This window comes from Danio aesculapii, chromosome 7, assembly GCF_903798145.1.
Source record: "Danio aesculapii chromosome 7, fDanAes4.1, whole genome shotgun sequence".
NCBI classification, from domain to species: Eukaryota; Metazoa; Chordata; class Actinopteri; order Cypriniformes; family Danionidae; genus Danio; species Danio aesculapii.
Genome location: NC_079441.1, coordinates 62,743,275 through 62,769,444, shown reverse-complemented (window position 1 = coordinate 62,769,444; position 26,170 = coordinate 62,743,275). Strand labels below are relative to the sequence as shown.

At 34.4% G+C, this 26,170-nt stretch overlaps 2 protein-coding genes across 2 annotated transcripts; both read right to left on the bottom strand.

Annotated features, from left to right (window-relative positions):
* Positions 1 to 10,738: 10,738 nt before the first annotated feature.
* Positions 10,739 to 14,446, bottom strand: lto1 (LTO1 maturation factor of ABCE1). Its single transcript, XM_056462972.1, has 5 exons — positions 14,317 to 14,446; positions 14,067 to 14,172; positions 12,006 to 12,076; positions 11,591 to 11,708; positions 10,739 to 11,473 (listed from the first exon to the last, which is right to left on the bottom strand). Exons 1-5 carry the CDS (start codon positions 14,373 to 14,375, stop codon positions 11,402 to 11,404), a joined length of 426 nt encoding a protein of 141 aa, XP_056318947.1. The 5' UTR covers positions 14,376 to 14,446; the 3' UTR covers positions 10,739 to 11,401.
* Positions 14,447 to 21,245: 6,799 nt separating this feature from the next.
* fgf19 (fibroblast growth factor 19) lies at positions 21,246 to 25,313 on the bottom strand. The gene is made up of 3 exons (XM_056462971.1): positions 25,034 to 25,313; positions 23,849 to 23,952; positions 21,246 to 22,543 (listed from the first exon to the last, which is right to left on the bottom strand). Exons 1-3 carry the CDS (start codon positions 25,233 to 25,235, stop codon positions 22,217 to 22,219), a joined length of 633 nt encoding a protein of 210 aa, XP_056318946.1. The 5' UTR covers positions 25,236 to 25,313; the 3' UTR covers positions 21,246 to 22,216.
* Between the last annotated feature and the right edge of the window lie 857 nt (positions 25,314 to 26,170).

Below are 26,170 nucleotides of genomic sequence, written 5' to 3'. Positions count from 1 at the left end.
AAAGTTCTACTTAAAGGTTTGCTTTTCTTCGATCTGCGTACAAAACCTTAATGTGCCAGAGATGAAACAGGGTTATCAAGGGTTTTAGAGATTGAAGCTACTGTTTCGTCTTTGACACATAAAAAGTTTTATTTAAACAATAACCATTTAAACTGTATCATAATACATTTGTTTTAAATAGACATTTACTAATGTGTCATTCAATGTAATTATAGATATAGGGATAGTTCACCTAGATATTAAAATGTACTTTTTACTTTCACTCAAGTAGTTATAAATCTTTATGAGCTTCTTTCTTCGGTTGAACACAAAGGAATTTATGCTTGGTATCAGAAGTGGCTTATATGAAAGGCAAAGGCCTCTAGATTACGAATATTTTACCAAAAAATATGATCATGTCTTGATTTTTAATTATTTAATTAGGACAGTAAGGTCTGACTTTGCATAGACAAAAGTCTTGTCACTTAACAAAAATAATGTACAGTATAGAATATAGAGTAGAGTAGTAAAAAATAATTAATATTGTGTATGACTCCCATGAGCTAGGAGGACTGCATCCATACATCTCTGCAATGACTCAAATAACTTATTAATAAAGTCATCTGGAATGGTTAAGTTCATCATTGAAGTTCATCAAGATTATTTGGATTCATCTTCAGTGCCTCTTCCTTCAACTTAGCCCAGACATGCTCAATAATGCCCATGTATGGTGACTGGGCTGGCCAGTCCTGGAGCACCTTGACCTTTTTTGCTTTTAGGAACTTTGATGTGAAGGCTGAAGTATGAGAAGGAGCACTATCCTGTTGAAGAATTTGTTGGGCATCAATGTAATGGGCAGCACAAATGTCTTGATACCTCTGTTGAAGTTGCCATCCACTCTGCAGATCTCTCGCACGCCCCTATTCTGAATGTAACCCCAAACCATGATTTTTCCTTCACCAAACTTGACTGATTTCTGTAAGAATCATGGGTCTATGCGGGTTCCAATAGGTCTTCTGCAGTACTTGTGATAATTGGGATGCAGTTCAGCAGATGATTCATCTGAAAAGTCTACCTTCTACCACTTTTCCAAATGATCAACTAGAAGTCAAGTTATTATTTGTTGCTTTAACAACTGGGATCGATGACAAGACTTTTTTCACGTAGTGTAGTTTGAAAAAAAAAAATAGACTCATTGACTTCCATTGTAGGGAAAAAAAAATACTTTAGAAGTCAAATGTTACAGGTAGGTTACAGGTTGTAGCACTTTTTGTACTGTCTTGTTTTTATTTTCATTGCTATTACATAAAATAATAGATAACTAGGTACTAACCCTTGCCCTGATCCTAACCTCAAAATTACTATCCTCATTTACTCACCCTTCACTTGTTACAAATCACTTGTTGTTATTTGTTTTTCAATGGTTGCAGGTTTCCAAATATCTTCTGTTGTGTTCAACAGGAAAAAATGCAGAGTGGTTTGAAATAAGGCAAGGGTGAGTAGATGATGATAAAATTTGTATTTTTAACCCTTTAAGCACGTGTACTGTAAAATAAAATTCACCCAATATACAGTATCTGTGCTGAATGACTGTGTCAACAGAGAGCGAACACTAGTGAGATCGACTGCTACAACTATTGACACTCATATTGCTGTGTATGAAGATCACTACAGCATATATATCAACCCGTTGCATTCCCTTTGTGATTAGTGACTTTGTTTTGAATAAAACTTGTAATAAGATAACACCCTCAGTCTTCCTTGTCTAGCAACTCGACAACAGTTTTTGCAAATAAAATATTCTATGTATATAAAGTATTTCGTTATGAAATAGATTTGGTTTGTGGAAAACAAAATTGGATGTTGTGTCTTTGACCTTTGTATGTGAAAAGTAAATGTATACTATATTGCCAAAAATGTGGGATATCTGACCTCGCATGCACATGACATCCTAATGTTAAGCGGTAGGGTTTAGTAAGTTTAGTAGGTTTAGTTATTTTTTTTTTAACCCAGCTATAACAGCTTCAACTCTTCTACGAAATATTTTCAAATGTTTTGTAAATGTGTTTTTGGGAAATTTTGACCATCTTCCAGAGCAGGGTTGCCCAAACTCAGAACCAGAGGGCTGGTGTCCTGCATATTTTATGGCGCACTCGTATTAGGTACAGTTGCCCTGAACCATGCCAAAGCGTGATTGTCCCCTCTCCCCCTCAACCTGCACTCACATTGCATTATTACCAACTGGACCTGAGCACGCTTACATCATCAATGATGGGACTGTTCAGTTTAACAGGAAGAGAAGCACTCTCGCTCAGCACAGTGAAGATTGCATTAGTTTTATCATTTTGTATTATTTTTGGTCATTCGGCATGCAGTGACACGCTGTCAAACACTTTGCCAAACAGATCCACCACTTCTGACGCTCAAAAATGATAAAAGTCCTTGTGCTGCAGGTATTAGGAGGTTTCCTGAAGATGCAGCTGTCGTGCAGGGAGGGGTTTGCACCTTTGATAAACTACGAAAGTTTGCGTTCACTGAAAGTTAAGAATGATTAATAAATCCATATGAAATAGTCCCCTAAATGTGGCGTCGCGTCTTCAGTTTCGGGCCCAGGCGCTGCACTCACACTACAAGCGTACTGCGCCAAAGCCCAAGTGAACCGTGCTCTGGCACACCTCTTCCAACTGGGCCAGGGCCAGCCAAGTGAACCGCGCCTGAGCCAGATTCAGAGCACTCACACTTCTCAAACGAATGGGGAAACGCACCTGGGCACGCTTCGGATAGCATAGTGTGAGTGCGCCCTTAGTTCCAACCCCAATTAAACACACCTGAACCAGCTAATCAAGCTCTTTCTAAGTATACTAAAATGTCCAGGCAAGTGTGTTGAAGAAAGTCGGAGCTAAACTATGCAATACACTGGCCCCCCAGGACTGAGTTTGGACACCCCTCTTCTAGAGCAAAAGAGGCACATTTCTGAGGTCAGACACTGATGTTAGACGAGATGGCCTGGCTCACTGCCTTCACTCTTCTCAAAAATGTTCAATCGGGTTGAGGTCAGGGAGCAGGCCAGTCAAACTCCTCACACCAAACTTGCTCAATCTTGTCTTTATGAACCTTGCTTTGTGCACTGATATGCAGTCTTGTTGAAACAGGAATCTCCATCCCTAAACTGTTCCCACAAATTTGGGAGCATTGTGCAAAATTTCTTGGTATGCTGAAACATTAAGTGTTCCATTCTCTCTAATTAATTTGCCAAAGCCCAACCCCTAAAAAAACACACCATAATCCAAACTGTACACAATGCAGTCAGGGAAGTACCATTCTTTTGGAAATTACCAAACTCATCCATCAGACGTTTTGACAGAAAAGCATGATTCTTCAATACAGAGCACACGTCCCCACTGCATTCCACACTTTGCATTGCAGTGATGTAAGGCTTGGAAGAAGCTGTTCAGCCATAAAAACCCATTCCACGAAACTCTCCATGCACTGTTAAGCTATACTGAGGACAACGTGTTTGGAGGTCTGTAGCAGTTGCCTCTGCAGAAACTACTTTACACTGTGCCCTTCAGCATATGTTGATCACACTCTGTGATTTCACGTGGTCTACCACTTCATGGCCTAGCTGCTTTCACTTTCGCTGTTATAATAGCACTAACAGTTGGTTGTGGAATATTTATAGTGAGAAAGGTTCATGAACAAACCTATCACAGTGTTAAACTTGATTTCACTGAGGTCTTGAGAGTAGGCATGGGCCGGTATAAGATTCTTGACCTAGGATGAAAAAAATCACGGTTTTACAGTATTGCGATTACTGCTCTAAAATATATTCTTTTTAAATATCATTTTCCCCTTTGAACACAATATATTTCATTTTGAGAAACTTTTAAATATTTTGGAGCAGTAAACATGTCAGGCAAAATAATTTAAATGAATCATTGACTTCTGTCTTCATTCGTTTCAAAAACACTGCTTTAATTACAATTTTAAATGGCATCTTTGGATATCTTTTCTGCTGGTGATACTGTTGTCCTAAAAAATGTAAAACAAAACATAAAAAAAAACTTACATATACCATAGGAACAGTATAGCAGACAATTTTGTCTGCTTTAAAACCTTGACTTTTCCAAACCGCTGTATACCTTAAAAATGGTTATCGTCCCATTCCAACTTGAGAGTTACCTATTTGATTCACAAATGTGTGTATAATCAGTTCGCATGCCTAAGTGCTTGATTTTATACAACTTTGTCGATCGAAATAATTGATAGACCTATTTTCAAGGATTTAGAGGGGTGAAAAAAAATTGGCAATTATCGATTTGATTATTAAAAATAATGTGCATATTTTACTTTAAAATTGTATAGTCTGGATTTATTATAAAATATTGAGAAAGTTTTGCTAATAAAATCAAGAAATAAATTTCAATAATTTTTTTAAGCAAACTGGTGCAATTATTAGGCTTAATATGAGGAAACAAATAAGCTATTAAAACTTAGAAAAGATGGCTTCATGTTTTTTTAATGTCATGTTTTTTGGATTTGATTTAGATATTTGCATTTGAATCAACAACGGCAGCGATCAGATGACCTTTTGAAGGAGCAGATCAATAGTGAGCATGTTGAGAGGTAAGCATTAACAGTTTATACATTTTTCTTTATATTTTCTTTTCCTAAATAAGCACTCAGGAAAGACACATGCTGTTTAATTGTTCATGAGCTTAGTTTGCCTGCCATATGATTAAGCCCAGCTGTAAAAGCAACAAATAATAACTTGACTTCAAGTTGATCATTTGAAAAAGTAGCAGAAGGTAGATTTTTCAAATGAATCATCTGTTGAACTGCATAGCAATCATCACAAATACTGCAGATCTATTGGAATCCGCACCTACCCAATATTCTCACAGAAATCAGTTAAGTTTGGTGAAGGAAAAATCATGGTTTGGGGTTACATTCAGTATGGGGGTGTGCGAGAGATCTGCAGAGTGGATGGTAACATCAACAGCCTGAGGTATCAAGACATTTGTGCTGCCCATTACATTACAAACCACAGGAGAGGGCTCCTTCTCATATTTCAGCCTCCACATCAAAATTCCTGAAAGCAAAAAAGGTCAAGGTTGCTTCAGGATTGGCCAGCCCAGTCACCATACATGAACATTATTGAGCATGTCTGGGATAAGATGAAGGAAATTAAATAATTAAAAATCAAGGCATGATCATATTTTATTTTGATAAAATAAGCGTAATCTAGAGGTCTTTGACTTTCATATAAGCCACTTCTGATACCAAATGATCAACTAGAAGACAAGTAATTATTTGTTCCTAAAACGTGGATAGGTGACAAGACTTTATGGAAGCCTTATGGAAAATGTCATTCATTCAAGTCAACACTGATCATTTTCCAGCACCAAACAGCCTGATTGACTGAGACATTGTCAAAACTGAAATACTATGCTACTGTATGCAGAGCATGAGGACTAGCCCAAACTCCCTGAAGGCCACATGCTGCCCCCTTCACCCCTTCATCTGACTGAAGTGCTCGAACCTTTCTTGTCTGTGTCGTGAATAGGAATTGCGCATTTATCATCCACATCATAAGCCATGCGAGGAAGCGAGCAGCTCAATGCTGAGATTGGAGCTTGTCTGAGTGTGTGTGCGCTCGAGGGAAAGAGTGGGGGGTATGAGGCACCAAGGCAAAAAAAAAGGGAGATACTATGCCACCATTCAATTTGGGGCCTTTTTTTTCAAGTGCCCGTCGGTTGCATTTGTCACGTCCTCCTTTCATGTCACCACTCGCCACCTGCTCCTGAAATTCCTGAACATTTTCTGAAACCTTCCAGCGTCCTGCTTCATTTTCTCGGCCTCCCTCCCTCTCGCCGGCCCCATCCACTCTGTTCCACAACTGAAAGGAAACCAAAGAAACATTGCTCCTCTAACTCTCTTTCACAGACTCGGCCCTCTGTCTTACACCCCCCCAAGTTCATGTTCTTCTGTTCTGCATTTGGAATGAGCCTCCCCCTCCATCCCTCACACACACACAAACAATATCTGAGAAAGATGATGTATCATTTATGGATCATGCATGTAATAAAGAGACACCTGAATCTACACTGTAAACAAATCTAGCTGCCTCAAATTTTTTAGTTGAATCAAATGAACTTTGAGTCATCTCAACTTACCACAATCAAACTGATTAAAATATAGAAGTTAACCTGAAATATTAGATTTAGAAATATTAAGTTAAACTGTGTATAACCTAAAAAAATTGTTTAAACCTGATTAACATTACAATAAGCTAAAGCAGCATAAAAATATTTGTTGTCTTGACATTGAGTCATAACGTTTTTTTTTTTTTTTCAGTGTACAGACATTCATAGATACTAATTATAACATAAGAACAAATAAAAGATAATTACCCGCAGGTTTAAAACAGCTTTAAAACAAGTTTTGACAGATTCCTAATTATTATGATAATAAATTTGTATGTTAAAAATAAGTATTTTTTTGAATTTCTTCATAATTTTAATTTACAATTCTCTCATAACATTAGGAGAGGGACGTTACTTCCTATGCACGGCAGGTTAAAAAAAACTGACAAACTGTAAATTAACAGATAGCATACGTACTGATAGTTACTGATAAAGAAAATGCTTTAAAATTTCCTAAATCTCCTACCACAGCTATGCTGATGACACTCGGATCTCAGATCAGATCTTCTTAGCCTTACTGCCTAATGACTTCTGGCCCATTGACTCCCTCTACCAATGAATGCATTGATGTAAATTGACAGTTGGATGTGCCAAAACATTCTTCAGTTGAACAAAATAAAAAACTGAAGTCATTGCATTTGGGAACAGAGACCTTGGCTTTAAGGGTCAAACAACAAAAAATAAGGTCAAGGATCTTTGTATGATTCTGAAGTCAGATATGAATTTCGGTCATGTCAAAGCAGCAGCTAAATCAGCATACTATCATCTCAAAAACATTGCAAGAATTAGATGCTTTGTTTCCAGTGAAAACTTAAAGAAACTTGTTCATGATTTTATCAGCAGCAGGGTGGATTACTGTAATGGACTCCTTACTGGCCTTCCCAAAAATGGCATAGGAACTCAATACATTACAGATATGCTCAGTCTATATAAACAGATCACTCCGATCTTTAGGATCATATAAACTAGAAATTCAAACAGTTCAAAGCAGGGTGAACCACCCTTCAGCTACTACTACACCCCCGTTGCTGGAATCAGCTTCCAGAAACGATCCTCCAACAGCAGGAACATTCAAATCAAGACTGAAAACACATGTTTAGATGTGCTTTTACCTTCACTGTGCTACGTCCCACAGATCACACTATTATGTCTTTCTTTTCTTTTACATACCTGTTTTAACACATTTTAATCTGTTTTTAATCATTTTTTATTCTCTTATGTTTTTATTTCCTATACTTGTTTCTTTTATTCTTGTTTATGTAAAGCACTTTGAATCACAATTGTGTATGAAACGTACTAAACAAATAAACTTGAATTGAATTGTATGATTCAAGCAGAAGCATTTAATGTCGGGGCAGGGCCTTGCAGCGGCTGACTGGAGGTCTTCAGGGAAGAGCAGGGTTTTATCTGTCAGGGCTCAGAAGGTGCCGCCAACGGGGCCTAGTGTTTACCTGCTGCTGCCCACAGCGTAGACCAGCTGGCATCTCCAGAAACACCTTCTAATACGCTGCCAACTGCTGTCCGCCTGAATTCTGATCTGCACCTCGGATTCTTCAAGTGTGAGGGGGAGCAGAACAAAAAAGCAGAGTGCGTCGCGCAGCCCCCTGGCCTCTCGCACGGGCCCCACTGCAGCATTGTTGCGGCCACAGCAACTGTCCCCCATTCAGGGCCCGAGAGAGAGGAGGAAAACTATCTATCTGTCAGGAAACTCTGCTGACCACCCGTGAAATCGCACTGAAGAGCCAGCAGAGGAATTTCTTAGGATTCATAACTTTAGGATGGGAACACAGCCATTGTTTAAACTGTTCAATGTTTTTATTTTATGTTTTAATGCAAAATCAGAACAATTGGCTATATTCATGGCAAAAACTATACTAAATAGGAGCGCAGTATGTTATTGGAAAAATCTGATATTGTGATAATTTATTTTTCTGCGTTAAATATTGCAATACAGTTTCACAAGACGGTTTGAATAGCTCTATTTGACGCTTTTCTGGGGAGTTTAAAGGCTGGTCTATACTTCTGCATCAAGTGATCGCTTTGACCCACGATGCCTGCCTTTCCCGCAGCCATGCATTTAAGGCTGATTTATACTTCTGCGTCAAGCGCACGCGTATGGCCCAGTGAAGCCTTTGCACGGTCGTAGAGCCCTCGCTGTTGCTGACGTCGATGCTGATGCGCACCTTTAAAAAAAATGGAACTACACGTCACACGTGCGCTTAGTGCAAGCTCTGTGATTGGTTGGCTTGATGGCAGTGGCAAGTGTGGGCGATGCTGAAAGCCGTGAGCCCGATTGAGCAAGTGTTTACAAGTGTGGAGTCCCATGAAGGAGCTTCAGATGTAAAATTTTGTTTTGTGTTTACCTTATGATTAAGGCCCAATCCCAATTCTATTTTTGTACCCCTAGCCCTTCCCCTTGGCCCTTACAAGCGAGGGTTAAGGGGAAGGGCTTCAAAATTTACCCCTAAGAATTGGGACAGCACCTGCACACATAATCGCGATCTCTTGCTTCATGTAAGATCAGACGATCGCGACTGCTGTAGTTATTACAGTTGTGCTATTTTTTGGTATTTATCTTCAGGAAATCACTGAAGGCATATATCATGTTATCATAACAATCTAATGTGAAGTATAGAATGCAGAAGTATAAACCAGCCATTATACTTCTATTCAGCTTTTACATACTTCTACTTCTATTTTAGTGCATTTACAATATAGATAGTGTCAAAGCTGCTTATCATTGAAGATTATAGTAGATTGAAAATGTGTCAGTTTTTTGGTTAAATTTTCAGTGCTGACAGTCCAAACACTGAAGAGCAAATCCATCGATGCACAGCTCCACTAGTCCTGAACTATGCAAGCCAGTGGTGAGGAACAAACTTCACCAATTGACAAAAGTGAAGGAAAAAAACCCTTGAGAGAAACCAGGCTCAGTTGTGCACAACTATTTCTCCTCTAGCCAAACTACTTGTGCAGAGCTGCAGTCTAGATGCCGGAGGCTGGAGAACACGCATATACATACATATATATATATATATATATATATATATATATATATATATATATATATATATATATATATATATATATATATATATATATATATATATATATAATTATTAATTAATAAGGTTCTGTCTGACATCTAAATTGAATTATTCACATATATTCTGTGACAACACATTTATAAGACAGGGTTTCTGCAAATTTCAAGTTAAATTTAAGATTTTAAGACCATTATGAGTGAAATTTTAGACTCATACATGGCTAAACACCAAGGAGGTTTTCGAATGGCCTAGTTGAAAAAGATTTATTTGCCCAATCAAACTTTTTAAATAATTTATTCAATTTAATAATACAATAATAATAATCTAATGATTACAAATTTAATGTTAATTCTGTGCAAAATATTTAAATATTGTGTCAAAACAAGCAAGCTCTAGTTGTATACATAATTTTTTTTTCCAACATAACCTCTTAAAAAAAAAGGAAAAGTTTTAAAGGTTTTAAAAACAGGGGCATCACGGTGGCTCAGTGGTTAGCACTGTCACCTTACAGCAAGAAGGTCGCTGGTTCGAGTACTGGCTGGGTCTGTTTCTATACATTTCTGCATGGATTTTGCATGTTTTCCCATATTGGCGTGGGTTTCTTTCGGGTGCTCCGGATTCCCCCACAGTCCAAAGACATGTGCCATAGGTGAACTGAATAAACTAAATTGGCCGTAGTGTATGAGGGTGCATGTGAGAGTGTATGGATCTTTCCCAGTACTGGGTTGAAGCTGGAAGGGCATCCACTGGGTAAAATATATCTTGGATAAGTTGGCGGTTTATTCCGCTGTGGCAACCCCTAATAAATAAAGGGACTAAGCCTAAGGAAAATTAATGAATGATCCCCAGATCATTTTTGCATTATGGGATGTATACTCAATATCTCAAAACTGCTCAGAAAGCAGATAGAAATGTAATATTCCAAAGTGGTGAATTATAATCAATCATTATAGTTTTGGGTAAGCAGACTGTCACTTGTAGGAAATAAATCTCTCTCACATGATTAAAACTATCTGCTTTTGTGCTCCAAAAATGAATGAAAGTTTTATAGGTTTGAAACGTCAAAAGGGAGGATGGGAGAATTTTCATTTTAGACCAAACTAACACGATGTTAACGGGATAATTAATTTCACTCACCCTCAAGGGTTTTTATACCTTTGTGGGTTTCCTTTTTCTGTTGAACTCAATAGAAGATACTTTGAAAAATGTTACAAACCTGTAACCATTGACCTTCATAGTATGAAAATCATATACTATGGAAGTCAATGGGGACAGGTTTCTAATATTTTCCAAAATAACTTCTTTTGTATTTTGTGTTTGTGACAAGTGTGAGAATGCCTATTTTCACATTTCGGGTGAACTATCCCTTTAAAATACATCAAATGAACTAATAAAGGACCAACCACATGTAACATCTACAAGTAATAGTAACAACAGTATGTTGAAAAAGCAGTTATTAACATTAATATTAATATAAAACAATAATATCCAGAATTAAGTCAGCTATTTGTCAAAATAATTAATGTGAATCATTTATTTTGTTATGAAATACCTTTAATATTAACATCAATTAAATTTGAATAGACAAAACTTCCACAGGAATTTCAAACAAAATGGTATGCGTTTATCAGCTCCATTACATTATTATTCAAATATCACAATCCTGCACTAATTTCAGCTCACCAGCAGGCGGAGCCATCTAACAACAAGAGTAAATCTCCACTTCCACCACAAGATGGCGTTTATAGTCTTCATGAGCAGCTTTATCTAGCAAAGCATTTGTTTGCAAATCAAGGTCATTCCACCCAACGGAAAGGAACCATATTAGGACATGGAAAGTTCTTATGAAGAACAAAACTTTGGTTTGTATATTAGACTGACTCATGTTACTGCTTAATTTTTCTCCACTTTAAAACTCTTAAAAATACAACTCAAGCCCTTTCACTCAGTGTTTTCTAGAGTTAAGTTCCAGAGTTTGGTTGCAGAATTTCACCTTACCAGTAAAAGTGAAACCGGTCTACACTTTTACACACTCCACACGACCACCACAAAAAACGCTCGCACCACAACTGGCTCTCTGCAGATGATGGGCAGTACGGTCTGCTTATAAACGGCCTCTCTGAGGTGCTCCGAGTTTGCCATAACTGCTGTTGTAAGCTTCTGGTAGTCTCAGAAGGACATTGATGTCGATCCACTCACATATTCTCGAAAGTCCGTCGACACGTTCAGTAAAGAGCACACCTGTGAAAACGATACTTGTTAATGTTGTTTGAATGACCACTGCTTAAAATAACCTATTAAGTACCATTGGCTTGTGTTCTAATAGTTAAAACTACAGGACGCGGTTGATAGCATTACCTGTCTGAACTTGGCGCGCACCCTTTCCATGTCCTCTTGAAGCTTTTCATACTGAGGGTCTTCATATGGGAAGTTTTGGATGACTCCGATTAAAGATTCCATAGCTTTCAGTCTTTTTCTAGAATAATATTAATAATCAGTATTACCGTTTTATTTTATATAGGGCCTTTAAAATTTGCTGACGTTGTTGTTATGCAACATTACATTAAGGTAAATTTAAAACAGAATTTGAATACTGACAACCCAAGTTGATATAATTATATTGAATTTACATGAACAACCTTTCAATATGACAACAGTAAATTTTCCTGAAAGGTGACAAGTTTGCACCCCGAAGAAAGCAGACACTGAATGAAACAACCTGACATTCAGCTGCTGACAAATATGTGAAGTATTTGTGGGTTAAAGAACATACCTTGCTTTAACATCAGTGCTACTTTGAAGGAAACATTTCCATGCGAGTGCAAATCCATAGTAAAAAGTAACCTAAAAAACAGGTGAAAAGAAGGTCACGTTTTTGCATGCATTTATCTATACTTAGTTTAAGTAGCTCGCTATGTCAATACCATTAATAAAACCAGTATTAACTATTCCTTTAATAACAAATTGTTTTAAGATATTTTAAATGGCTTAATACATATCTAGGCCTATCAATATCATTTTTTACGATATATTGAACCAAAATATATTGCAATAAACTATATTATTGTCAGTTTAAGAACATTTTATGCCACTCATTATATATTACCGAAATGACATATGACTGTGTGAGGGTTTTAAAAGCATTCAGGTATAAGAAAATTTACCTTTTGTAACACTGAAAAATTAACAACAATTAATTTTCTGGAATTGTTTATAAAACTAAGACTATGCAGTATTATTGTACATTTGATTATTATACATTGACTCTTTGGATTACAATAAAAAGCAATTTATTTAATTAGCATATTTTCTTAATTGAAATTTTCTATGCTTGTAGATTGTTTATTATATTTTATGAAGTCCTCTACAGAAGCATCCTTAATCAACAAACAATGCAAACATTTACGCAGCTTATGTAGTGAAATTGTGGCCATATCACAGAATAAAAAAAAATATTGCAATGCATAATTTTCCAATATCGTGCATCTCTAATATATATATATATATATATATATATATATATATATATATATATATATATATATATATAAAAGGTACACCTGTCCAACAGCTTATTAATGCAGCCAATCACATGGCAGCAACTCAATTCATTTAGGCAAGTAGTCAGACGGGCTGGTCTGAGTATTTCAGAAACTGCTTATCTACTGGGATTTTAACGCACAACCATCTCCAGGGATTACGGAGAATGGTCCGAAAAAAAAAATCCAGTGAGCGACACTTTTGTGGGTGCAAATGTTTTGTTAATGCCAGAAGTCAGAGGAGAATGGCCAGACTGGTTCGAGCTGATAGAAAGGCAACAGTAACTCAAATAACCGCTCGTTACAAATGAGGTATGCAGAAGAGCATCTCTGAACGCACAACACGTCCAACCTTAAGGCAGGTGGGCTACAGCAGCAGAAGACCACACCGTGTGCCACTCTTGTTAGCTAAGAACAGGAAACTGAGGCTACAATTCACACAGGCTCACCAAAATTGGACAACAAAAGACTAGAAAAACGTTGCCTGTTCTGACGAGTCTCAATTTCTGCTGCGACATTCGGATGGTAGGGTCAGAATTTGGCATCAACAACATTAAAGCATGGATCCATCCAGCCTTGTATAAACTGTTCAGGCTGGTGGTGGTGGTGCAATGATGTGGGGGATATTTACTTGGCACACTTTTATATTCGCACATTCCTTCATTTAATGTTCCCTATATTATCTACTACGCTAATTTGATTATAAAGTTTAAAATCACATGTAAATATAACTTGAAAACAACATAAGCACAATTTAATTGACTGTGAACCATGTTGTACTTTGATATTCATTGGCTGCTAATATGATTTCACAATTTGCAAAAATACTTTTCTGAAATGGTATTATTAAGGAGAAAGTATGAATGTGCGAATATAAAACCAACTTTACCTCAATGGATAAACAAATACCATGGAGGTCAATAGTTATATGTTTTTACCTTTCTTCAAAATATTTTCTGTTTGTTCCATTTCGGGCGAACTATCCCTTGACTAATAATGTTTTTCCTAGATAATTTGAACTGATTAATTAAGATAACACAATGCGTGGACAATGCTTGTGTTATCTCATTGTAAATCACACAAAGTCATTGTGAAAACACAACAGCAAACCCCCTGACACTGGTTTTCCAGAAAGCTATAGCATTATTCAGAACTTAAAAGTACAATGAACTTGATGCAACTTTATCTACTAAAATACAATAAAAAAATTTAATGGTTACGTCCATGTAGGAAAACAAATGGTGTTATTTCTTTAATCCAAACCAAGTGAATCTGACATTATGTGTGTAATTCACCTCTGCACTGAGTTTGGCTCCATGAAGCCGCCCGTGATTTCTACCCTCGATGGTTCCCTGTCGAACTCCCTCCTCAAAGCCTTCCTGATAACCTTCAACATGAAACCTAAAAGAGAAAAGCACATTTATGAACCAATATACAAAATATTAACAGTGACAGACACTGAACTAAGTTAAACACACTCATACACTGGACTTCATTGAAAACGAAAACTTCGTGACGCAACAGTTCGTGCGTGACTTCAGTTACCTGTCATCGGCCATGATGATGGAGTCAAATAAATCATCATTATTGGGCACAAAAGCCATTTTACATAGAACGGTTTCTTCTTCTGATCTGAACAGTTTACTGGAAGTCGCTAACTTCCGGAATCGTTCTTCTTCGTTCCTAGCTGAATGTTAACCCTGATGAGACTGAACCAACGCGCCGTCTACTGGAAGGAAAGCTAAAGGTTTGCGTCACTAACTAAGTGTATTTCTGATCTTGAAATAAGTTGGATGGCCAGTTGTTTGTATACTGAAAGAAAGACGTCGGTCGTGTAACGATATTTAAAGTATCGTATCCTTGTGTTACCGGTGTTTATATTTATAGATCTGCACTGAAGAGTGAAGACCAAAAAAACTTATTTTAAGGTGCCATAACCAAAAACGTTAGGTAAGCTATCATTTATTTGTTCTCAATATTTTTATTGTGAATAAGTCGTTATTATTGTCTTATCATGAAAAAACAGTTCATGTTTTCAAACGAAGGCGTATTTTGGAGATATGCTAGCATGCTAGCACTTACATGCGGCCCTGCAGCAATAAAAATATTACTACTTCGACTATGATAATAATAATATCGTCAAAAACTAAGGAACTGCAACAAGTATACATTAAAAATGTAGAAAACAATCAATAATAAAAAAATGTATCAGTATATTTTACCTAAATGTTGGCCTAATATCTAATTTCGATTGTGAATTAAGGAATATGGGAATATCTTGAATATTTTTTCTTTTTATGAGCAAAAACATTATAATATTTCATATGGCATTATTTACAGCAGGTATTTATTTACTAAAATGTCCTTCAGTGTAACAGTAGTTTATATGCCAAGAGATTGTCAGTCAAATTTAGATAAAGAATCATTTGATGAAGTGTGTAGACCAAGGGTGTCCAAACTCGGTCCTGGAGGGCCGGCGTTCTGCAAAGTTTAGTTCCAACCCAACTCATACACACCTGGGCTAGCTAATCAAGCTCTTACTAGACTTTCTAGAAACATCCGTGCAGGTGTGTTGAGCCAAGTTGAACCTACAATCTTTTACGGATCACTCAAATATTGTAATATTGTTACTGTTCTTTAAAAAATATACAGCTTTGCTCATTTGTCAGAACGTTTTTTTTATTAATTTCAATTTCATATGATCACATTTTCTCATTTAGCAGACACTTTTATTCAAAGCGACTTACAAGTGAGGAAAAAAAAGCAATTCAAATCAGAAAATAGCAGTATATCCTATGACAAGTATATAAATGCTACACATTTTATTTCAATATATGTTAGCCAGGAGAAGTATGTTGTACATACTTAATATGCTGTTACACACTTTTATTATTACAAAATTATTAGCCCTAGTCATTTTTGTACTTTTTCAAATATTTTCCAAGTGATGTTCAGTGGAGCAAGGACATTTTCACAGTATTCCCTATATATATATATATATATATATATATATATATATATATATATATATATATATATATATATATATATATATATACATACATACATTTGTTTGGCTTGAATAAATACAACTTTAACATATTTTAACACGTGATCGGCCAATACCAAGTACCGATTCTGATGTTTCAAGCTTTATAAAACTGTGCCATTGCATAAAGCAAATTTTCTAAAGTATGAGATCTTGCCTTACCTAAGTGAATAAATTAAGGATGTTGCATACATGTAATGGTTAAAAGTAGCTTTACAAAAAATAATACATAAAACAGATAGAAAAAAATGAAGATGAAATATTACTAACAGTGCAACTTGGAAACATTTCTCATGTGTTGTAGCTCTGCTGATGTATATCCCAAATGCACACGTGCATATTTCATGCTTGTAAAGTTGTAAACAAACACTTGTGATCTGCTTGTGAGATCAGCCAGATCAGCAAGTACCGATCGACTCAAGAAATGTGATTATCTGCTGATACCGATCTCTGTCTGATCAATCAGAGCATACCTAATTATTAGCTTCCTTAAGATTTTTTTGCTGATTGGCTACAGAACAAGCCACAGTTCTCCTATGACTTGCATTACTTTATGTTTACTTTTTCATGGCGTAGACAAAAAAAGAAGAGATATTATAAATTATTCATCTTTAAACCTATTTTGTTTAAAAACATGTTAAAAAAAATCTCTCCTTTAAACTTAAATACACATTTTAAAATAATTACAATCTCATAAGAGGGCTAATAATTTTCACTTTAACTGTATATTCATATATTTTGATTTAATTCATCAAAATATATCTGAAACTTTTATGTAGTTGCTTTATTTGCATTTAATATGCATTTTATTTATAAATTTTTTTTAAAATGTAATTAAATGTGGACACCAAAATAGAACATATTGTCTTTGACCCAAATATGCATATTTTTATTTAATTTGTTTATAGACAGTTAAATCTTTACATAAAAACTAAAAAGTATTGTAAAACAGTATTGTACTACATTACAAAAACAAAACTAATTTTTTTTAAAGCATTTACTTGTAAACCTATTTACCTAAATAATTTATACTTGTACCATGGCTGCTTGCAGAAGACACTGTATACAGTGAAAATCAAGTAATAATAGATGGCAATACAACACATTCATGGTGAAGATGATAGAAATGAGATGTTAGAAATTATTTATATTTAAAACTATTATGTTTAAAAATGTGTCAAAAAATCTCTCCTTTAAACCTAAATACAAATTTAAAAATAATTACAATCTCGCAACTTCAAGAGGGCTAATCATTTTGACTTTAACTGTATATTCATATTTTTTGACATAATATGCATTTTATGTATACATTTTTTCTAAATGTAATTAAATGTGGACACAAAAATAGAACATCTTGTCTGTTATGTATATTTTAATTTATTTAGTTTATTCATTCATTCATTTTCTTTTCGAATTATTCCCTTTATTAAACAGGGGTCGCCACAGTGGAATGAACCGCCAACTTATCCAGCATATGTTTTACGCAGCGGATGCCCTTCTAGCCGCAACCCATCTTTGGGAAACATCCATACACACTCATTCACACTCATACACTACGGACAATTTAGCCTACCCTATTCACCTGTACCACATGTCTTTGGACTGTGGGGGACTGTGCGCGAACGGAGGGAGAACATGCAAACTCCTCACAGAAACGCCAACTAACCCAGTCGAGGCTCGAACCAGCAACCTTCTTGCTGTGAGGGGACAGCACTACCTACTGCACCATTCGCCTTATTTTGTCTATAAACAGGTAAATTATTACATAAAGAACTAAAAAGTATTGTAAAACGGTAACAATTTTATTTAAGTGGTCCATTTGAGTATTAGTAGACTGTCTGCTTAATATCTGTTGATACTGCTCCTTCAACAGATATTTAACTGACTATAACTTTGCAAGTACATGTCAACTTACACTAACGGTAACCCTAACCTCAACCCTAACCCCAACCTAACAGTCTACTTATAATCTAACGTGAAATAATAATTAATGTAACTTAATTCAACAAACGGACCATCAAAATAAAGTGTGACCCAAAACAGTATTGTAACATTACAAAAACGAGAAAATCTAATAGCATTTACTTGTAAACATATTCAAGTAATTTACACTTGTACCATGGATGCTTGCAGAAGACACTATAGTAAAAAACCAAGCAATAAAAGCTGTCAATGCAACATATTCATGGCGAAGGCAAAACAAATGAGATATTAGAAATTATTTATCTTTAAAACTATTATGCTTAAAACGTGTTAAAAAATATCTAATTTAAAATTAAATACACATTTAAAAATAATTACAATCTCACAAGAGGGCTAATAGTTTTGAATTCAACTGTATATTCATATTTTGACATTTTAAATTATCAAAATATATCTGGAACATTTATGTAGTTGCTTTACTTGTATTTAAGGTGCATTTTATGCATTTTTTTTCTAATTGTAATTGAATGTGGACACCAAAATAGAACATATTGTCTTTTACCCAAATATGTATATTTTCATTTATTTTGTGTGTAGACAGTTACATCATTACATAAAAACACTAAAAATTATTGTAAAACAGTATTGTAACATTACAAAAATGAGGAAATCTGAACGCATTTACTTGTAAACCTATTCAACTAATGTATACTTGTACCATTGATGCTTGCAGAAGACACTATAGTAAAAACCAAGCAATAATAGCTGGCAATGCAGCATATTCATGGCGAAGACTAAAGAAATTAGATATTAGAAATTATTTAACTTTAAAACTATTATATTGAAAATGTGTTAAAAACAAAATCCCTCCTATAAACTTAAATACAAATTTAAAAAGTATTACAATCTCACAAGAGGGCTACTAATTTTGACTTCAACTGTATACTCATATATTTTGACATTTTAATTTATAGAAATGTATCTGGAACATAGTTGCTTTACTTGCATTTAAAGTGCATTTTATGCATTTTTTTTTCTAAATGTAATTAAATGTGGACACCAAAATAGAGCATATTGTCTTTTACCCAAAATATGTATATTTTCATTTATGTTGTGTGTAGACAGTTACATCATTACATAAAAAAACTAAAAGGTATTGTAAAACAGTGTTGTAACATTACAAACAGGAGGAAATCTAAAAGCATTTACTTGTAAACCTATTCAACTAATGCATAATTGTACCATGGATGCTTGCAGAAGACACTATAGTAAAAACCAAGCAATAATAGCTGGCAATGCTGCATATTCATGGCGAAGACAAAATATATTAGAAATTGTTTATCTTTAAAACTATTATGTTTAAAAATGTGTTGAAAAAAAAATCTCTCCTTTAAACCTAAATACAAATTTAAAAAGTATTACAATCTCACAAGAGGGCTACTAATTTTGACTTCAACTGTATACTCATATATTTTGACATTTTAATTTATAGAAATATATCTGGAACATTTATGTTCTTGCTTTACTTGCATTTAATGTGCAATTTATGAATACATTTATTCCTAAATGCAATTAAATGTGGACACCAAAATAGAACATCTTGTTTTTGACCCAAATATGTATATTTTGATTTATTTTTTATATAGACAGTTAAATCTTTACATATAAAATCTAAAAAGTATTGTAAAATTACAAAAAACAAAAAAGTCTAAAAGCATTTACTTGTAAACCTATTCAAGTAATGTATACTTGTAACATGGATCCTAGCAGAAGACACAACAGTGAAAACCAAGCAACAATAGCTGTCAATACAGCATATTGCAGAGAGATACAATGAGGAATTATTTACACTCTTGCAGATTTGTTACAAGTATTACTCTGAAAACTGTTTCTCGTGTAGCCTGATCTCCTGTATAAGATGATACCGAGTGAGTAGTCATTTTAATTCCATTTAACATCAGTATCTAAAAATGCAAGTGAATTACCAGTAGAGGGAGCCACAATGTTACAAAAGCATTCCTGTCAATATTGCTAAGCTGTGTGTTATTCAAGGGCATCTGGCAAGGACAGATAGTAATACATTCGGCTGTTTCTCAGATATGGAAATCTCACAAGCATTACAAAAAACACATTTAGGATATAAGTATAGATTTTAAGGGGAAAGAAGTATATTTTACCCCTTCTTGTAAGTAGGGCTGTGCAATATTAGAATATATATAGGGTAGACAAAATAAAAAGTCTGTTATTTCATGCATTTTTTTTTCATGGTGTCACAAAAATACATTGTTTATATTAGTAATGACTGCAGTCTTACACGCCAATATTTTATGTTGGGCATCTAAATCATTATTCGTTTTTATATTTGATCTATATTTCAACATTCTCAATCAAACATTTGCCCAGAAGTTCTAAATACACTGAAAAAAAAAAAATTCAAGCCGTGCTAAAAATGTATCTTTTATTTCAATTTAAGATTATTTGTTTTATTTTTTCAAGTAATATATTTCAAGTTCAAAACATATGCTCAGAAATAGTGTTTTCTGTTTGTTCAAACTACTTTAAATGAGTTTAAACAACATAATTATTGAGGGTTTTTTGGGACAACTTAATTATTTTATGCTCAACCCACTTAAATTTGTAAAAACTATTAAGTTAACTTAATTCCTTCTTGCTGTCCCAACACAAATTAATTGTGTGGAACCCAGCATTTTACAGTGTAGTTAAATATAACTGTTTTTGATTAAGAGCTCAACTAAAAAATATTTGTTTTGGCCGATATAAATTTTTAAGGTTACTTACACAGGCCAGTGCATGCGTATTAAACAGAAACTCAATATGCTTTGAACATTTATGGACTTAAAAAAATATTGTTTAAGGCAAAAGATGTATTTTTAATTGGCTCAAGTGATCACATTTAGATGGGTAGATGTAGATGTGTTAGAACAAAAAAAGAATTTAAATTAATTGACTTTCTTCATCAAGACAAATATGCTTTGTACCAGGTTTTCATGGAGCTAGAAAATATTGTTAAATGAAAATTATTTATTCTTCATTGGGTCAAGTGATCAAATTTACACCACGGGTCAAAAGTTTGAGGTCAGTTTTACTTTTTTTTTTTTATGTTTTTTTAAATAAAATAATTCTGTTTATCAAGGCGGCATATATTAAATGTAAAAATATTGTTAAATATTTCTTGAGATTTTAACTGCTTTCTTATTGTATGTAGTTTCAATTGAAATTATTACTTCAGTCATTATTGCTTTTATACTATGAATAATAATAATAATAATAATAATAATAATAATAATAATAATAATAATAATTAATGTTAGAGTGATTTCTGAAGGATCATGTGACTGAAGAATGGAGTAATGAAGCTGAAAATTCATCTTTAAAAATCACTGAAATAAATGGTTAAATTAAATTATAAACTACTTTTGAACAGTTATTTTATAGTGCAATAACATTTCACAATTTTACAATTTGCACTGTTTTTTTTTTTATTATTATTAAATGAATGCAGCCTTGGAGAGCAGGAGAAGCTTATTTTAATACATTTAAAAATCCTACTGACCCCAAACTTTTGACCGGGAGTGTAGATGTGAACGCTTATCCTACATTTTGTAATCAGATGAATGAAATCTTTCTTCCAGTGTAAAATGAGAAAAATAATCACTTATGAATGACTAAATTAGTCATGTGGACGGCATTTAAAAACTATGAATTGGCTGAATTTACGGGTAAGGTATATTGTGATATATACAGTAATCAATATTTGAAGTGGACTAAAAAATCTAAATTGTCTTAAAAAAAGAATGGGTGTTTTTTTTTTATATAGTTTAAAGACAACTTTGATTAAAAGTTTTGATTCATTTCAAATGTTGACTACTTGTATATCAAGATTTGTGTTATACACTGTAAATAATTTTAGGTCATTGTAACTTATTAAATTAAGTTAATCATGTTCTAACTTAATTTTATAAGTTATGCAAGCTGTTTTAAGTCAGTTTAACATATTATAAGTTCAGTAGATTCACAAAGTTAATTTGAATCAGCTTAAAAATTTAAGGCAACCTGGATTTTTTACAGTGTACTTATAACCACTGTAGAAATGTCCTCTTTTGTAAAGAACAAATAACATTCACTTATAGGAAATGAAGTACAGAAAGGCACATATTAACTATAACATAAGTTTTAGAATGTATAGAGAGCATGTTGGTTAAAAACTGTGAAAAATAAATAACTTCAAGCAGCAGGTGATGCACCATAAGCATCACCTTATGGAGTGATTTTGCTTTTCCTTTGCAGTCTGCATTACATTTCTCCAGTGTGCAGTTAGCTTGTACTGGACCCAGCATTTTCTTTTTCAGAAAGTCTTGCCCTGACCCTCGTGGCAGGACTGATTTTCTACAGTCTTCTATTTCTTGACCTCAGGTCGTTTTCTTTGAACGTCCACAAGAGATCAATCACTCCTCATCTTTTGTTAAAGCTGGGACTCTGGATCACTATTTGAGAGATCTTTCCGAAAGGGTCCATACTGTCTATTTCAAAGCCTAACTGATGGTCCTGTCCATGGTTAACATGAGAGCGCTGTTCCCCTGAGTGCTGTTTGGTAGGTTCTTCCAGAAGTGTGTTCACCATGGGGAGGAACTGGGATGCAGAAGTCCCATCATAACTGTGCACCTTGCTTTTCGCACCACTTAGAGTCACAAGAGCTCCGTGTTTGCTCGAGAAGTAGACGTTGTAGCCGTCTGGAAGGATGCGTTCCAAAAAAGAGCAGTCCTCTTTAGTGTAAGTGTGCTGCAAAGTAAAAGAAAAACTGAATAAATCACAATATATGAATGTCTCATTGACCTGCCCTGCCCTGCGTGCGTTTTACGTTTTTTTGATAGCTGTTTGCACACCACATGAAGAGGCCAAGGTTGTTATTGCTGTTTCTTTTCAATGAGGTTTTAGCTATGCAAACATACCCCACCATGGGCAAAGGTTGCTGCTATGACACCATTCAAATCAGCAGAATTTTTAAGGAATTATTTCTTGTGTGTTCTGGTCAATCCCTTTAGTTGTGCCATCAAGCATTCAAGTTATACTTTGCAGTAGTTCATAATTTGCAATCCTTTCCAGCAAGCATTTTTTTTTAAAGATATCTAATAGATATCTAATTGATGTCTAATTGATGTCTAATAGACATCTAAACATAGATGTCTTGGCTAAAACAAAGCTAAATTTGGGCTGTCAGTGAAACTCTAATAGACATCTATCTAGACTAGTCATCAAATATACAGAAATGAATGACTACACATATAAAGTCTGTCTAATCTTTCTATTTGACGACTAGTAGTTTTGGGCTATACTTAGATGTCTATAAGTTTTCACTGACAGACCAAGTTTAGCCTTGTTTTAGCCAAGCTGTCTACGTTTAGATGTCTATTAGATGTCTGTTAAACACAATTGTTTGCTGGGTTTTATCTTTTTCTCACATTTTACAATTTTCCCTTTTGTATCCATTCACGGACAGTTTAGAAGGATGTTTACCAAAAACACGATATTCGTTTTTAGAGTTATATTTATGATGACTGAGTTCTCCGTGATTGGTCTAACCCCAAAATAATGTTCTAACGTCAGATGGGAGGAATGAACCCGTGACCAGAACATAATGTCAATAAAGCTTGGATGTCTGTGGCGAAATCGGCTTGTCTACACTTCCTCAGTCATAAAGGACGTTGCTGGTGACCTTAGCACAACAAGGTTATCTCTGGCGAATGTGTAGTTTTATTATTATTGATGGCTGGGAGCCGAAATTCCACTCTAAGAATGAAATTATTGAACGTCAGTTATCAAAAACTGCAGTATATTTAAAATGCGTAACCTTACGCACTTGACCTTTGTCGGTTCAATCAATATGTGCTTCCTGAAATTAGTTTTTGAGTATAGGTCCTAACCACTTAAAACAATTGACATTGGCGTATCTATTAAGGGCTCTAATCTTAATTGTGCATGATCGCATGCATACCGAAAACATTATTTCCCTAAATGTCAGTTTGAAAGTATACGTGCAAATTTGCATATACAGATTTTTTATTATTATGTGATTGTAAAACCTACCGATCCGTACAGGTTTCCCAGTTTTTCCATGCAAAGAAATCGGGAGCTTGCAACCCCTTTAATGGCTACGCAGCCTGTGTCCACTGGCCATATCTCCATCAGACCTTTAGGCAAAAAATATGATATTACAGAATGCATTAAATGTATTGAACAAGCTGAGATGAAATCTATAAAAAACTAATTTTACACACTGTTCGTCGGCAGATTTAACGATTCTCGTCTTTGCTACTTCAGTGCAAATTCCTAATATTTTTATTTTCATTAAACTAGAAAATGCATATGCTTTTTGTAGAAGAGCATCAGTGACTTGCAGGGCAACGACAAGTGAGTGTTTGTCCAGTAAAATAATTCATAATAAAAAAAATGAATAAATGACTCTAGAAACCTTTTTCTCTGACCACATCATTATTTCATTACTTTTGATAATTTTGTTGAAGTAAAAAATGTCTCTATTGTATAACTATGAATGAAAATCAATTAAAACATGATCATCTTATGCTACATAAATGTGATAAATATTTCTATTTACAGTGCTCAGCATATACGAGTACACTCCTCACAAATCTCTCATTTAATTTAATATTTTCTATAGGACGCTTAACAATATTATCTTTGTGCATATACATTAGATTAGTCAGTACTGAAGCCAAATCTGGAGCTAATCTAACAGAATAACTTATGATAACAGTCCAAAAATCAGTAACCCAAATGTATGTGTTCGGGAAAATATCAATAAAAAAAAACTAAAATTTTGTTGAAATTTACGCAGTTTGTATTTTCCCCCAGTATGTCGCATGAAATTAAACGAATTATTTTTCTATTTTTAAGTCGTTCGGTGATTAATGGATAAAATTTTTCATGAACGACAATTTATCTTAAACTTATATAATATACAGTCAAATGTAATGATGTGCATATGTACATGGAAAAACAAGTTTAATAAACAAAATTTGTTTAAGTCATTCAGGCTACACCCACGTTGTCTTTAATTGACTATTACACCACATGACACTTTTGCGGATTTCTTTTAAAGACAACATGAATGAACTTTTAAGAAATTGACAACTATAAAATTTTGCTTTAAAAAATTGATCAAGTCTTTTTCACCTTGGACATCCTTCCTGGCCCATAGGTAAAGTGCTGAGTTAGTAACTATGACAGTGATTTTGAGCTGCGGTCACTTACTGTCCGAGCTTTGCATGTGTGATCCACTGATTTCTCCGTCTGTGTTTATTTGCAGATGAAAGCCATGTCTGGCTGCGTACAGATGTCGTAGCCGGACGGCTTCACTCCAGTCATTTGCCAAATGTGGACCAGAGTCGGGCAACGGGAGGCTCTCCACGCCGATGCTACTTCCACAAACAGTGAGAAAAAGTAAGATGAGCATAATTAAGTATTATCTGCAGTAATTAAAGGCTGCCTTGTTCTGATAGGAAGCATGCACACACGCTATCTCCTGTGTATTGCTCTGTTTTGGCGCAAAGCTCTGCAACTGGCCTTTAAATTGTCCTCTTATCAGATCAATCGATAAGCTTTTTTCCCCCCTTTGGCAGTTCTAAGAAGAAAGTTACACACCCCGCTGGACATCCAACAGACGGCCAAGACGCAATAAATCAGACAATTTTATTCTATAAACGCTTCATTATGATGCATCTGTCATGCATAACCAAAGTTTAAACTTTTGCGTTACATGCACGCAAGCATTAAAGTTTTCTTACGGCGCTTGATAAAAAATGCATTAAATAGCGTATTTCTTTTTCATATTTACAAGGATGTTAACTTTGGTTAAAACTCGTTATTTGTCCATATTTACATGTTGATTAAAAATTCTACAAAAACATTTATGACAAAAAATATTCTAAAGAGACTGGGATTTAAATTTTAATGAAAAGTACCGAAATACGTGAAAACAATTGTTATTAAAATAAGTTATTATACGAACTCGTATCAAAAATGTTTTGAAGAATATTTGCACCTCTTTTTTATTGTAAAGTCTTTTTTTTTTAAATTATTATATTTGTAGAATATTTTTTTATTATTATGTTTAATTTGATTTATTTACTTTTTCTTTTGCAGTCACCGGACAGTTGCCTAACCTATATACAATTAAACCCCACAAAATCTACTAAAGATACAAATTTTATTGAATCTATATTTGTTTAAATTTTCATAAATAAATAAAAAAATAATAATAAATAACTAAACAAAATTAGTGCCGCTTTTTGTAAGCCGAAAGTGTAAACTGAAAGTTTTTGACTTTTTACGGACCTACGCATATGGAGTTAAACGTGTTGTTCTATTTTTTAAAGTATTGTGCCTGTT

Coding starts and splice junctions, on each gene's coding strand:
- lto1 (XM_056462972.1), bottom strand. CDS start 14,375: ATGGCTTTTGTGCCCAATAATGATGATTTATTTGACTCCATCATCATG. Junction 11,709..12,005: donor AGCACTGATGTTAAAGCAAG/GTATGTTCTTTA, acceptor ATATTATTCTAG/AAAAAGACTGAAAGCTATGG. Junction 11,474..11,590: donor TGCGCGCCAAGTTCAGACAG/GTAATGCTATCA, acceptor TCGTTTTCACAG/GTGTGCTCTTTACTGAACGT.
- fgf19 (XM_056462971.1), bottom strand. CDS start 25,235: ATGCTCATCTTACTTTTTCTCACTGTTTGTGGAAGTAGCATCGGCGTG. Junction 23,953..25,033: donor ACACATGCAAAGCTCGGACA/GTAAGTGACCGC, acceptor TTTTGCCTAAAG/GTCTGATGGAGATATGGCCA. Junction 22,544..23,848: donor TGGGAAACCTGTACGGATCG/GTAGGTTTTACA, acceptor TTTACTTTGCAG/CACACTTACACTAAAGAGGA.